The sequence below is a fragment of the Polyodon spathula genome, chromosome 22, assembly GCF_017654505.1.
Source record: "Polyodon spathula isolate WHYD16114869_AA chromosome 22, ASM1765450v1, whole genome shotgun sequence".
Lineage (NCBI taxonomy): Eukaryota > Metazoa > Chordata > Actinopteri > Acipenseriformes > Polyodontidae > Polyodon > Polyodon spathula.
Genome location: NC_054555.1, coordinates 20,838,564 through 20,852,676, shown reverse-complemented (window position 1 = coordinate 20,852,676; position 14,113 = coordinate 20,838,564). Strand labels below are relative to the sequence as shown.

General features: G+C 39.6%; 1 protein-coding gene across 1 annotated transcript; it reads left to right on the top strand.

Annotated features, from left to right (window-relative positions):
- Positions 1 to 1,782: 1,782 nt before the first annotated feature.
- Positions 1,783 to 10,180, top strand: LOC121297033 (mitochondrial fission process protein 1-like). The gene is made up of 4 exons (XM_041223046.1): positions 1,783 to 1,919; positions 6,918 to 7,045; positions 8,699 to 8,931; positions 10,105 to 10,180. Exons 1-4 carry the CDS (start codon positions 1,853 to 1,855, stop codon positions 10,178 to 10,180), a joined length of 504 nt encoding a protein of 167 aa, XP_041078980.1. The 5' UTR covers positions 1,783 to 1,852.
- The last annotated feature ends 3,933 nt before the right edge of the window (positions 10,181 to 14,113 follow it).

The window sequence follows — 14,113 nt, the reverse complement described above, 5'->3', positions numbered from 1 at the left end:
TTAAACCTACACTATTACACCATAATAGTATTAAGTGGTATTGCTCTTAATCACCTGGAAAGTGGAATGTAGCAAGCCGCTGATTCCCCTGCCTCATGACTGACGTGCTGTACAGCCAGTGACATGCCTGGACTCTGAACACGCTGCTGAGGTGAAGTGGTGGAACTAACAGAGTACCTGAAAGTAGGAGAGCTTTCACTAAACTGGTATAAATATACATGTGTCTCACAGCTCTGTGAACTGAAACACAGAACAGGTGAGATTTACATTATTATGATGTTGGTTCTAACTGCTTTAATGTTCTACATGCAGTAAAAGGGTGTTTCAAGTGTCAGGAAGGGTCCTAATACCTGTTGCACAGGTACTCAGTCTGCACTGCGGTTGCAGGTTGAAAGGACATCACCGGAAGTTGTATTACACCTTAAAAGCGTAGAAAATATGAAATTCCTAACATCAGTAACAAAGGACGTGAGTAAGAGGTGAAGAAACACACTGCTATCAAACACAGTTTTGTGGCAGGATAAAGGAGTATCGACAGGGGTAAGTCATTGATAAAGGTTTTCAAAATGCTCTATGTCTTGAAAGGTTAACAAGTCCCATGTCTTTGTTTTCCATTCTTTTTTTGTAAAGAAGTTTACTTCTTGTGTTACACGTACTGGGTCCTCATCTGAGCCTCACACAAACATGTGCAGTGGTGCGCAGGTTAGGACATTAAAAATAAATAAATAAAGGTTATTCTCTGTTGGTCTTAATTTCAAAACAGGACATGTTTTCCCTGTCACTAACCCTTACAGAAATACCCTTTAAAATTCATATAGCAATCTTTTTAAAATGATGATGTCATTGGTCATGCTGGTGAATGACTGTCATAGTAAAGCTGTAAATCCGGTATAATATTGCACTCCTTCTTTAATGAGCTATTTCAATCAGGGTAGGATCCCCAACTTGTATCAAGGAGTAATACACCAAAACAGCCTTCTGCACAATAAGAGAGCAGGCCAGTATTCTTAAAGGCAGTGATGTGTGGGGTGGGGGTGGGCTTAAGCCCCTGCCTTCCTGCCCTTATGCCCCAAAATGTCCTTTGAAAAGTGCCCTTTTTCTCAATCAGCCCCTGCACGTTACTGCTTAAAGGGTATCTTCTATGGAAGAGAACAAATACTAAATAAAGGGTTGTCAGCATTTCTTAATGACATTGTGTAGAATGTGGGTGAATCTTGTTTTTCTGTTATATGGAGGTGTGTACAGTACTAATACTATGAGAAATGCCACCAGGATTAACGAAGGGCAACGGCATGTATGTCTAAAAATAACATTTAAGAGGCATGACGCACAGCACATTTATATTACACATGCATAAGTATTCAGATATAACTTCTACCTACATAACTACTGAAAAACATGACGAGTTAAGCAAAAAGATTTCCATAGATGTATAACTTGCATGGTTTTCAGGAAATCAGAATTCTGCACTGTGTGTTTACATTTTCACGGAATGTGAAACACATTTTTGACCCCCTTCTAAATCCTAATTATTATTAAACGCTTCTAGCTCGGGTGGAACACATTTTGCAGCCATTTAAACTCAGAAGGCTATACTTACTCTACTTCAAATTGAAACTGATATATATATATATATATATATATATATATATATATATATATATATATATATATATACAGTAAAGTATGATATTGTTTGTTGTCAGTGTTTAATCATTTAAATCACCGCGTCAACTTTTGCCAATTTATCACGCTAGTAAATTGCGGACGGTCCCTGGCAATACGAAGTGTCCATCTGAGTGTTAGAGAGTTTCTGTACTAATTCGCACAGGGGTCACTTTCTGGACTAAGCATGGACTCGAACCCGGAGCACAGCAAGGAGGTTGATATCTACCGCGACACGTGGGTCCGCTTTTTTGGTGAGTCGGAGTTGAATGGTTTTGTTCGACGTGATGACGTTTATTTCTTAAAAAAAAAAAAAAAAAAAAAAAAAAAAATCAATCGAAACTTTAAAGACGTCGTGCTTGACCATGAATACCCATGGCAACAGCTCAATATAAGTAGCTCATATGAAAATATGCATATCTGTATCAAATGTGTATGCTATCAGACTACCTATTAATGTAAAGAAACAGTCCTGAAATAGTGGTGATTGCCTTGTTTTCCCATAGTAAATACGCATGGAAGTGGAAATTCCACTTTCGAGTTCACATAAATCGCCTTCAAAGTCTTCACTCACTCACCCACCATCTCATTCTTAAAACTACACAGGAGGTCTGGTTTCAGAAAATATGCATATGACGATTGACGATATTTAATGCGATATATAAGATTAATTTATTTAAAACAAGTTATTACAATCTAGATATGTGTTACGTATTTAACTTACAATCTGTCACTCTGCTAAGTACGAAACCTTTACAATTGGCCCGAATACATCTAGGAAAAAAATGTAGTATGATGGCTCATTTCCTGTTTTTCTTATTGTAAACACAAACAATGAGGCTGGTAAAATGTAAAATACACAGTTAATTTAATTGAGACAATTCATGCAAGTAGCTCTGAAATCCAACTTGAAATATATCAGAAACACATCATATTTCATCCTATTACAGTAGATTTTTGTTAATTGCATAGCTCAGGTACCTACTGTAACAGTTTTATGCAAGTAACCAGCGCAATTATCAGTAACACATACAGTGTAATACATTTAATTGTGTACCTGATAATTGCATACAATTGTGAAGTACATTTCTTTTGAAAATGTATGTTCCTTATTCTGGTTAAATGCATAAAACTCTTGGGCACACGGCATATGCATTTCACAGCAATCTGCTGCATGTGCATTGTCATAGGAAATGTGCTTCAGAAGTTAACAGGTATATGCAATTATCATGCATGCAATTCATTGGAATGCACTGTACTTGTACAATTCTTAAACCTTAAACCTACAGTCAAACTATATTGGCACACCATGACTACATTGTAAAAAACAAATCTGTAAATGGTTTTTTTTTTTTTTTTTTAAATCATTTTCCAGAATATAGATTCACTGACTGGCATAACACGTAAACACAACTCTTACAACTATACGTATTTCCTCTGCAAAAAGTATTAGGCCCCCCTGTGCCTCTCACTCAGATTCTATGCATCACAGACTGTTTGTGGTTCTGGGGGCCCTAATACCAGCTGCACATGAAGTGATCTTATACTGGGCAGTCAAAGCAAATTGAACGTCTGGAGAAATTCTGTAGCAATCATGATACATACAGCTCCACCTTAGGATACAGTGTAGTTGACTATACCATCACAAATTTAGACTCATAACATAAATGCTTTTATAATAAAACTGCAAACTGTATTGTCAGATCACTGCCAAACAGTGCTATCTACACACAGCAAATCTCCACAATATTAACCAGAACACCCCATCAAACCTGCACAAGTTCCATACCACCTACAAATGGGCACAAAATAGCAAAGAGCAATATGATAAAACTATTGATGATATAGTCATTAAAAAATGATTAATCAATTTTCAACCAAGAAATTATACCCATAATGTAAATGGTGTTATCCAGGCCCTAGAAGACTTAACACTAGAAGCCCCACAGCAGTGATTTAGGTGGTTTTTGGTTTTAAAATGTAATTTTCTCCAGTTGTGTAATATATATGGAGCTGCGCGTTCATGTACCTTTCTGTCTGCATGTATTAAATATTCTCACAAAGCCTGAAACGCAGGAGAGCAGAAATAAAGGAGATATATTAAATTAAAAGCCCCAGTAGCAGTCACATTGACGGCCACACAGAAAACAATTGTATTTTGATTATACAAAACAGTATTCCACTTTATTATTTTTATTTACTAGTCTGCAATGTGTTTAGCTGTAATCAGGTTAGTCTCTTCTGTCTGTCTGAGTGAATGACTGACAGTCTATTGTTCTCAATCAGCCTGTTGAAGGCTGGCACCTGATTTGGTCAGTCAATTAGCATGGGGGACTAGTGAAAATAAATACCAGAGGCCGTGGAGTTTTACTACGCAAAAAAAATATGGAATTGATGTTTTGGATCAGACTTCACGTAAGTATTCTGTGAAAGCTGGCTCCCGACAGTGGTCTGTTCAGGTGTTTTACAATGTATTGGACCTAGCAGCCATCAACTCCTGGGTACTTGTGACAGAAATACAATGATTCTTGGTGGTAAATCTACCTCCCAACCTGTGAGGGTGCTAAGCAGTGAGAACAGAGTTCTTTGGATGGGCTGGTCTGACAGTTCTTTCCCCGGGACGAGAAGTCAGCCAGTCTGGAAGAAGGCGAGACTCTGTTGCAAGAACGTATTGATCCAAAAGGGAAACGATATGGCAGTCTTAGATTGGAGAGACGGTTGCACTCGTTTACCAAGGGGTCATGCGTGACAGCATAAAAGGGGACAGAAAATCGTAATCTGTTCCTTCGCATTGGTTTGTAGTAAGTAAGAACCAAAAAGGACAGTAACAGTGAATAAATCGCTGAAATCATGAGTGTTGTGTTTTGTTTGTAATTGTCTTGTCTTGTCTTGCACGTTACTAGACCGTTAACACAGTTCCGGAGCTGTTTCCAAGGGCCAGCACAAAACCAGACAACAATGCACCTTTGTCACAGATATAAAGACGCACCCAGGACTGGTGACCGTGTTTGTATTATTGTGGGATGGATATTGTTTATTATTTGGGACTGTCTGTTCTTGTATTATATACCCCATGCTGTACACATTGGTTTGTACTGCTGGGGAATTATTATTTGGTCGCCAGACCTGGAAATACAAAATCAAAACATTTCCAAACCAGATTACAATTATCTCCGTCTGCTTCTTTCACGCACTGCATCACTCCTGCACCTGCTGTGTCCTGTGCAGAAAGGCAGCATGGAGAAGCGCATTATCTGTGTTGATTGTGAACAGCCTTAGAGCCAAGGTAAAGGAATACCCTTTTATCGAAAAAAACTAGACCTTTTTATAACTTCTTGTGCTGTGTGCTTCTGTGCTTTTTCTTCTAAGTTTATTTATCTACGTTCAGTTGCTTTTGCTCATGTGATAATAAACCGATTGCTGTTGAAAAGTAAAAAATGTATTGCTATCGTTTCAGTTTTATAAATATGTATGTTGTAAACCGATGTCTGTTCAGATGTTTATTTACTTACATTTTCTTGTTTTGATTTGTAAAATAAATGTTTTTATATATATATATATATATATATATATATATATATATATATATATATATATATATATATATATACACGATTATTCAGATGTTTATGTGACGTTCTCAATAAAAAAAAAAAAAAATACGTTTGACTGTTTCTCCTTTCGTTATACTTTTTACAGTGTTTTGAATACAGATGTCAGAAAGACTGCTGCAGGGCTTCTAGCTATGAATATATCTCCGGTCCTTGTGTTAAATCATATTTTTTCAACACTGGCTGAAAAATCAAACCTAAAACTCAACAGAAAAATCTGTAACACCCAAAAACGCAACATGACAGAAAAATGGTTTGACACTGAATGTAAACTAACGAGGAAAAAGCTAATAACCCTATCAAACCATAAACATACCCAACCAAACAACGTACAATTGCACCAAATCTACTGTCATACCCTAAAACAGTATAAAACCACTCTTCTGCAGAAAAAAACGAAAATACCAGAGCATTAAACTATCGGAAATAGAAGATTCGATTGACAAAAATACTTTTTGGGCGACCTGGCAAAAATTAACCCAATTAGGAATCCAAAATGGAAACGCATGAAAAAATTACTTTGAGAAATTGTATGAATCAGTTCCAATCAAAGAATTAAATCCAGACCAACTACACCTTCTAAACAAACTAAAAACACTAGAAAAAATAAAGACAACCAGTCCCCCCTGTACACTCCAGATACACTGCGAGAGGTCAAAGAGAAACTTCAAACCCTGAAATCAAAAAAAGCTTGTGGTCAGGACACCATCCTCAATGAATTGCTCAAATACAGTAACCTAGCAATACAGAGTGCCCTGGTAAAACTTTTCAATTTAGTATCAAATACCGGATATTTCCCAGAAACATGGATTACAAGATTAATAACCCCAATATATAAAAAATGCGATAAATTAGACCCCAATAATTACAGAGGAATCTGTGTAAGCAGTAGCCTGGGAAAGCTGTTCTGTAGCATGAATAACCAAGTACTGACCTTCCTACAGGAGCACAATGTCCTCAGTAAAAGCCAAGTAGGATTCCTCTCCAACCAGTGCACTGTAGATCACATCCACACCCTGCACATCCTGATTAATCAACACATACATCACAAAAAGAAAAGGAAAATCTTTGCCTGCTTTGTTGACTTCAAAAAGGCATTTGATTCTATCTGGCACCCAGGGCGCTATCTTAAAATCCTCCAGAGTGGTATCAGAGGCAAGATATACAGTGGCTCTCAAAAGTATTCACCCCCTTTGGACTTTTCCACGTTTTATTGTGTTACAACATGGAATCAAAATTGATTTAGTTAGGAGTTTTTGCCACTGATCAACACAAAAAAAGTCCATAATGTCAAAGTGAAAAATAAAATCTACAAATTGTTTTAAATTAATTACAAATATAAAACAGAAAATAATTGATTGCATAAGTATTCACCCCCTGACTCCTGTGTCTCTGTGCAGGACTGTGTGAGGGTTTGCATGGGCGCTGACTCCTGTTGTCTCTGTGCAGGACTGTCTGAGGGTTTGCATGGGCACTGACTCCTGTGTCTCTGTGCAGGACTGTGTGAGGGATTGCATGGTCGCTGACTCCTGTGTCTCAGTGCAGGACTGTGTGAGGGTTTGCATGGGCGCTGATTCCTGTGTTTCAATGCATGACCGTGTGAGGGTTTGCATGGGCACTGACTCCTGTGTCTCTGTGCAGGCTATGCCAATGAGGTGGGGGAGGCATTCCGTGTCCTGGTGCCAGTCGGGATGGTCTGGGCTAGTTACGGGGTCGCCACGGTATACGTGACAGCAGACGCCATGGACAAGGGCAAGAAAGCAGCTGCAGTGAGTTCCCTTTTTGGTTGTATTTTTCAAAACAATTTTTACAAATCTGAAAACACAGCACAGTTGTACGCACAAGTGTTTCAGTATGTGAGCTATAAATCCTGGCACACTCTATCTCTTATAAGTGCGCACTTTTGGTGGAAAGAGTTTTACTCTCTGGCACCTATTGTTGTTTGTGCCAGTCCAGTCCATGTACAGAGACAAGGCTTCTAGCAAAATAAGATGTGCAGGAATGTTTGGGAGTGAAACACTTCGAATGTATGACAGTGACTCCAGTCTTTAAAATATTATATTTATTTAGTCACAGGTCAGGGATTTAAAGATTACATTAACAGATAGCTATCTCCCTCTGGTACAGGTAGCAGCAGTTGGAGAGGGCCTGTTTGCACACTGTGGCTAAGCTATGAAGGGCCAGAGTAAACAGAGCTTTAAATGCACTCTGTAGCCTTCACTTGGATTCCTTGAATTCTTCCTATACTCTCCCTGTTGCCTTCTACAATGTCCTAAATATACATTCGCATTGAACTGCAGTATTTCTTTTTTTGTACTCCCACCAATATTATTACCCTTGAAATCTGATACTCACTCCAGCCCAACCTGAATTAATCTTCAGTATAAAAATAGGCTTCTGGGCTCCCAGGTGGCACATCCAGTAAAGGTGCTCCGCGTGGAGTGCAGGATGCGCCCTATAGTCTGGATGTCGCCAGTTTGAGTCCAGGCTATTACTTTGCCGATCGCCAGGGTGTCCTCGGCTCACTGCACACCAGCGACCCCTGTGGTCTGTCCGGGCGCCTGCGGGCTTGCCTGTAAGCTGCCCAAGGCTGCATTGCTGCACGCTGTAGCTCTGGGTGGCCTCATGGTGAGTCTGTTGTGTGTAAAGAAGCGGACGGCTGACGGCACACACTCCCGAGTCAGTGCAGGGGTGGTAGCGGTGGGCTGAGCCTAGAAATAATTGGACATTATTAAATTGGGGAGAAAACAATAAAAATAATTGGCGACCACTAAATTAAAAAAAAAAAAAAAAAAGGCTGATCATGCTGGAACACACGCTCTGTGTCAGCACTCGTGTGTGTTTGTAGGCCTTGTTCAGCCGACAGAATGAGAGTTAGCTCTATGTCATCTGTGTGAAGTTAAGGTGTGTAATTGTGGTGCAGAATACAGGTTATGGAGCAATAATGCTATATTCTGTATTATTTCATTTAACTTTATAAGTCTCATTCTGTCATTGCATAAGGCTTTAAAAAATGCCATTTGACAGTCACAGACATACAAGCATTCTTAATGAAGACAAGCCTCAAGAAATCAGGCTTGACACCTTAACCTAGGAAGCTTCACAACATGGTGGCTCAGAACTTACTAGACCTCTGAGAGCCCGACACGAGATAACTACCTTACCTTGCCTGGCATGCAAATTCGGCTAAATTGAAATTACAACCAATAACAAATCTGAATCACACTTCAAAACTATTGATACATTTCAAGTTGAGCTCTCTAATGGGATAAAACTGCATCCCAACTTTTGGATAGGAATACATCTTTTAAGAAGCACATTGTTCCAGAAAACTTTGAACTGCTTAATTTAGTTCAGGGGTGACTTTCCAGAGAGACTAAGTAAACCTGCCCCCCCTCTCCCCCTCTCCTCTCCCCTGGCAGGAACACGGAGACGGGACAGGGAAGACAGCTCGGGTGGCGGTGGCAATGGTAGACACGTTCGTGTGGCAGGCCTTGGCCTCCGTGGTCATCCCAGGCTTCACCATCAACCGTGTGTGCGCCGCCTCTCTCTACATGCTGGGACTCACCACGCGCTGGCCCCTCCCCGTCCTCAAGTGGACCACCACCGCCATCGGCCTGACCACCATCCCCTTCATCATCAAACCAATTGACAGGTGAGCTCCCAACTGCCAGCGCTCCTGCTTTCTTACAGTCAAATACATTCTAGAACTGCGGGGTTTCAATTTAACCCTCAGTTAGCGGCAATAATTGAGCTCACACAGAAAACAGAAATACATGCATAAACGCAGTTAACTTAGAATTGAAAGTAAAAGAATGAGACAAAACTGGTTTATGTTATTATTTAAACAGCTCTGTATTGAAAACACATTCTTGTGAAGTGCTAAAAGAACTTGCATACTTCAAAAGTAAAATAGGTTCCATTCTTTGAAATAAAAAACAAATAATAACTGCCAATCCAAGTAGAGCTATTATGATAGTTTCAGTCCTGTATGTGAAGCATATTTACTCTTTCTCAGGCATCGATTCTACAGGTCAACAGGGGCTGCGCATTGGTGGTAGCCTAGTATATGAAAGACGTCTTTTTTCCAACTCGCAGAATATAGTCAAATTTTGTTTTCAATAATGTATTGTAGGAGGTAAGAAGCACGGCACTGTAAAGAATGCAGTAATCAAATACAGTGCTGGGAACATATGTATTGTACACATACTCATTCTAGTCTGGAAGTAAACAGGAGCAAGCACATTTTAAGCAGTAAGCAGGAGCCGTGATTGTGGTATGTGAAAAATGTGTGTTTTTATTAGCGTAAAGGGGTGCAAATGCATCCCAAAAATGTACCATGTGCACTTTGAAGAATTACTCCCGGACAAGTATGTGCTTGGTATCAAAAACAAGGGAAACGATTAAAGTTGAATCACATTTTAGGATATCCTGCGATCTTCAAAGCGTCATGAGATATGTTCATATTAAACACGCTAACAAAGGGTTAAGAAAATAAGAAAATCTGCAAATGAGAAGAAGCCATTTGCCCCATTAATGCTGGTCTAGTTCCTAGAAGCTTACCAAATCTTTGTCAAGCCTGGTCTTAAAGGATCCCAATGATTCTGCATAAACAGTGTGGCTCAGTAACCCATTTTTCTCAATTTGTTCAATTAATATCTTGTTATGCCTGAATACATGTAAGGATATTTCACGGTATCTGTTGGTTCGGGTTCAGGGACTTAGTGTGGGATTGAATTGGTCTGTGAGTATTACAATAAGTATTACAATAACACATTGCATTAGGGTGCAAGTAGAATGCCCCTCCTATCTCTCTCCACCCCTCCAGGTCTGTAGACTTCCTTCTGGACTCCAGCCTCCGGAAGGTGTATGGCGGGGGCGGGAGTGGAAAGCACGATTCCTGAACTCGAGGGCCTCGGAAGCACAGTGCATGGGAACGGGGAGACCCAAAACAGCCACTGCTGTCTGACAGGGTGCTTCAGGACTATGGGACGTTGCAATCAGCTAACTGAAAACACAGGGAGCTTTGTGTGTGTTTGTATTTCATCAACTCAAGGCTCTTGATGAACATGGGATTTTATTTACTGTGTAACATATGTATTAGTGGGACAGCTAGCACTGGCGACCAGACAACTTCCCCATGACTGGGATCCAGTGGATGCGTTACTTAGATTTGTACAAGTGGTTATATTTTATGTATGTTTGCTTTACTGCTACAAATCAACAATGAGCCATAGGGGGTGTATTTAATGATTAAACTGTAGTGGAATCAAATACTGCTGCCCTTTAATTCAATAATAATCTCACTTTATTGAACAGACGTCCTCAAGAGGAGACAAAGCTTCCCCTGATGCAGAGGCAAGCATTCTAGCTGCTGAGCGTCTCCTATTTTAGTTATAGCAACCTCAGTACGCCCCCACGTTACAAGCAGGGTTATGAATTAGTTTGGTGATATTCCACCTCTGTTAGATCATTAAAATGTACCCCGTAATGTATAAAAAACCATCATTCAGGGAATTAAACATGAACTTGAGAAACTCAGAGTATGCACTTGCGTTACTGTTGTAAATATGCAGGGATATATTGTAAAAAGGCATGTGTTGTTTCTAGGTATTGCTGTACTGCATTTTATACAATGTTCCCCAAAGGCATAGCATGACTCCCTAATTGAGAGTTCTTTAGACTCCTGTGCAACACCAATAGGACCTGATGAGCCAAAGCTTGCAGGAAATGACTGGGCAGTGGGGCCAACACAGGACTGTTAAGGTATAAAGACACAGTTGTAATAAACCACAATGCTACTAATGAGTTAAGTGTTAAAATTTAAAGCCTTAGTTAGCATTTAAATAAGCCCTGGGACCTATTTCCAAAGCATGGGTTTGTTTTTTTAAATGAGAAAATCTCTTGACAAAGCTGGCATCAATATTTAGTCTTTTCCATAAATATGTGAACTGTGTACATTGAAACAACCACCAGCTGTCTTACCCCACATTACTGCTGGCTGTTGTTCACATTGTAACTATTACATTTCTCGATTTTAAATGGTGCATTAAACTATATGCATTGGCAGTGTGCCCCACTGTGATGTCTGTAATGGTAGTCCTGAGGATTGTCAGGCTGTTCCTAATAAAGTCATGAAAACCTTATACTTGTTTTCTGTTGGTACTGCAATGCATCAGGTCATTCCTGCCTGCAGCAGCCCAACGGCTCTCTCGAGTCACCAGCACATTCCCATTGTGACAGGAGGGGGCTTACAAAAGTCTTGCAGCCCAATGTTCAGTGACAGGAGTTTGGGTTTCAAACAATAATTGAGGTTTTCAAACAGAACCCTTGGTCCTGTAGCATTTGTTTTAACTGTTAAACAATTTTAAAAGCAATTTTCACTTTGAAGTTTTGTTTTTGTCCCAAAGAGAAACCAATGTCTATTTGTAATTTCTCCTGTTTGAGAAGAACTTCACTGAAATGCTGGATAGTTTAGTTTTAAATTTGCTTCGTGTTGATTTTACATTCCTAGTTAAATCCTCCGTAGATATGACAGTACAGCCCAGAAAAGTGGCAACAAAAAAAATCGTAAGATTAATGAATGAAAGGTATAGAGATGAGCAAAATGATAAATTGCATGGAAAGCGTCAAAGTGAAAGGAATTTATAACGGTCTTTGAAACATTAACTAGCAAGAAAGGGAGATGGAAATTCCACCATGCAGCAATTCAGCACATTCATGTAACTGGTGACATTGGCAGTAACCTGGCCCAGACATGGAGAAGTCTGACAGATTTAAAACACTTGATCTGCAGTTCAAGGGTAAGGCCCACCTCCATAGTTAGCCTTCACAAGACTGGTGTCACAGCACACACTGCATGTCAGCCAAAAGCATGCATTTAGTTGGGTAAAACTGAATACTAAAGTCATTAATCTTAGAGCTGCTAGTACAACACTTGTATTGCTTAACTATGCCATGTAGCACATCCTAGCCAGAATGACATTGTAAACATCCCAGCTGTTCAAACAACAACCAATATTGTATCAACAGTGCAGTAAACACCAAACGCAGATTAAGCATGTACAGTTTAATACGGTGCAATTTGAGCTCAAACAATTCCTGCGTGAACCAAACAAGCCATTAAAAGCCACTTACCATGCTCATAAAGCGGCAGTCCAGCAGGCCGTACTGGGACACCACCATGTTATTACCAGCACTGCTGCTGGATTGAGGGCAGGTTCCCAGCAGGAGGCCACTTGGGTCCAGAGGTAACGTCGGTAGAAAGTAATCCAGCAACACCCTCACAGCCAGTCCACACCGCAGTCTGTACTCGCAGCTACAGCAGGGGAACACATTCAAAACAAAGCTTCATTGCATTTCATTTTAGGCTTCATGTAATGCAAGGTTTAATTTTGTAACTATGAATGTACAGCTATGGCAAAAAGTTTTGAAGCACCCTATAGAAATAACAAATTAAGCCTGTTGAACAACATTACATTAACTTATTGAATTAAATATCACTATATAGTTAATCATATCTTAAAACTAACCAAAATTAAATCTGACATTTCAAAATCCAACATTAAATACTACATTACCTTTAGAGCTCCCGCTAGACTTCTCCAATATTACATAGCTTCTTATTTTTTTTTTAATGTCTCAATTCTAGGAGATGCAAAGCTTTTAGCCATAGTTGTACAGCTACTTACAATACCACCTTGGTTGCCACTCTTTAAATAGCTAAACATGCACTACTAAGTGTTGCACAAGATGCCATCATCGTTTGATATCAGTAAACGACTCTGTTAACACACCAGAATTACATACCGGTACAGACAGACCTTCCTGTAGTGCAACAAACGATACACAGCAAAGTGCTAGCACAAACCAGACCCGTCTTAAACCAACAGTTACCTACCAAACACTGCAGTCCAGGTGACTTTTCAGTGCAATTCATTTGCACCTTTAGGCAATTAACACCGTGGCAACCACTGACACACGTGTGATGAGTTGTGACATGCCGCACATTATCATGCACACTCGGACAATAAAAATACTAAACAGTTAACATTCATTTAAAAATGGACAAAACGTACTACCTTGTTAATACTCCACGTTGCGGATACACCAGCGATGCGTAAATTCAAGCTTAGTTAAATGTCGCATTTATTTGCTAGCTTTTACAATTTACCTTATTAGAGGCTTCGCGTTTTTAAGTTGGCTCAGGTGCAGTCCGGGCAGACTGACTGGAGCATCATTCATAGTGCAGTAGTATATCACACTGCACTCAGGTTTGTGTGGAGGGTGATACAATAAATAATGAACGACTATTATGAAATCACATGCTTTTTAATGCAAAATATGTATAAGGTAGTCTAAGTATGAAGAACAATTAGTAATTCAGCTACATTCATATTTAGAATGTCTGTATTTAAGACAGGATCCAGTATTAGAAATACATAAATAGCCTACAGTTTAAGAAAAACAGCAATGATGTTAATTGACCTTTCCCATATATTCTTTATACGTTTCTACATTCTACAGTTGCTGCAATCCACAGGGACAAGGGACCAATCGCACCGAGGGGAACCAAACGAACCAAAAAAGAGCTTGGCCTTGATATAACATTTCTTTCAGCAGGTTATACAATGGCTGTGATGTTTGCTGCACACCAGACTGACAGCTGAGAGCTCTCTCGACTTTTGGTCAATACTGTGACGCGACAGGGAGACGTGGCTACCAGACTGCGTGTTCTATGATTGGTTGTTAATGTTCCGTGGTGTAGAAAATAATTGTGGGATATGTGGGATCGGGTCATAGAAGCAAGGTATATTTCAAGGTTTTAAAACTACATT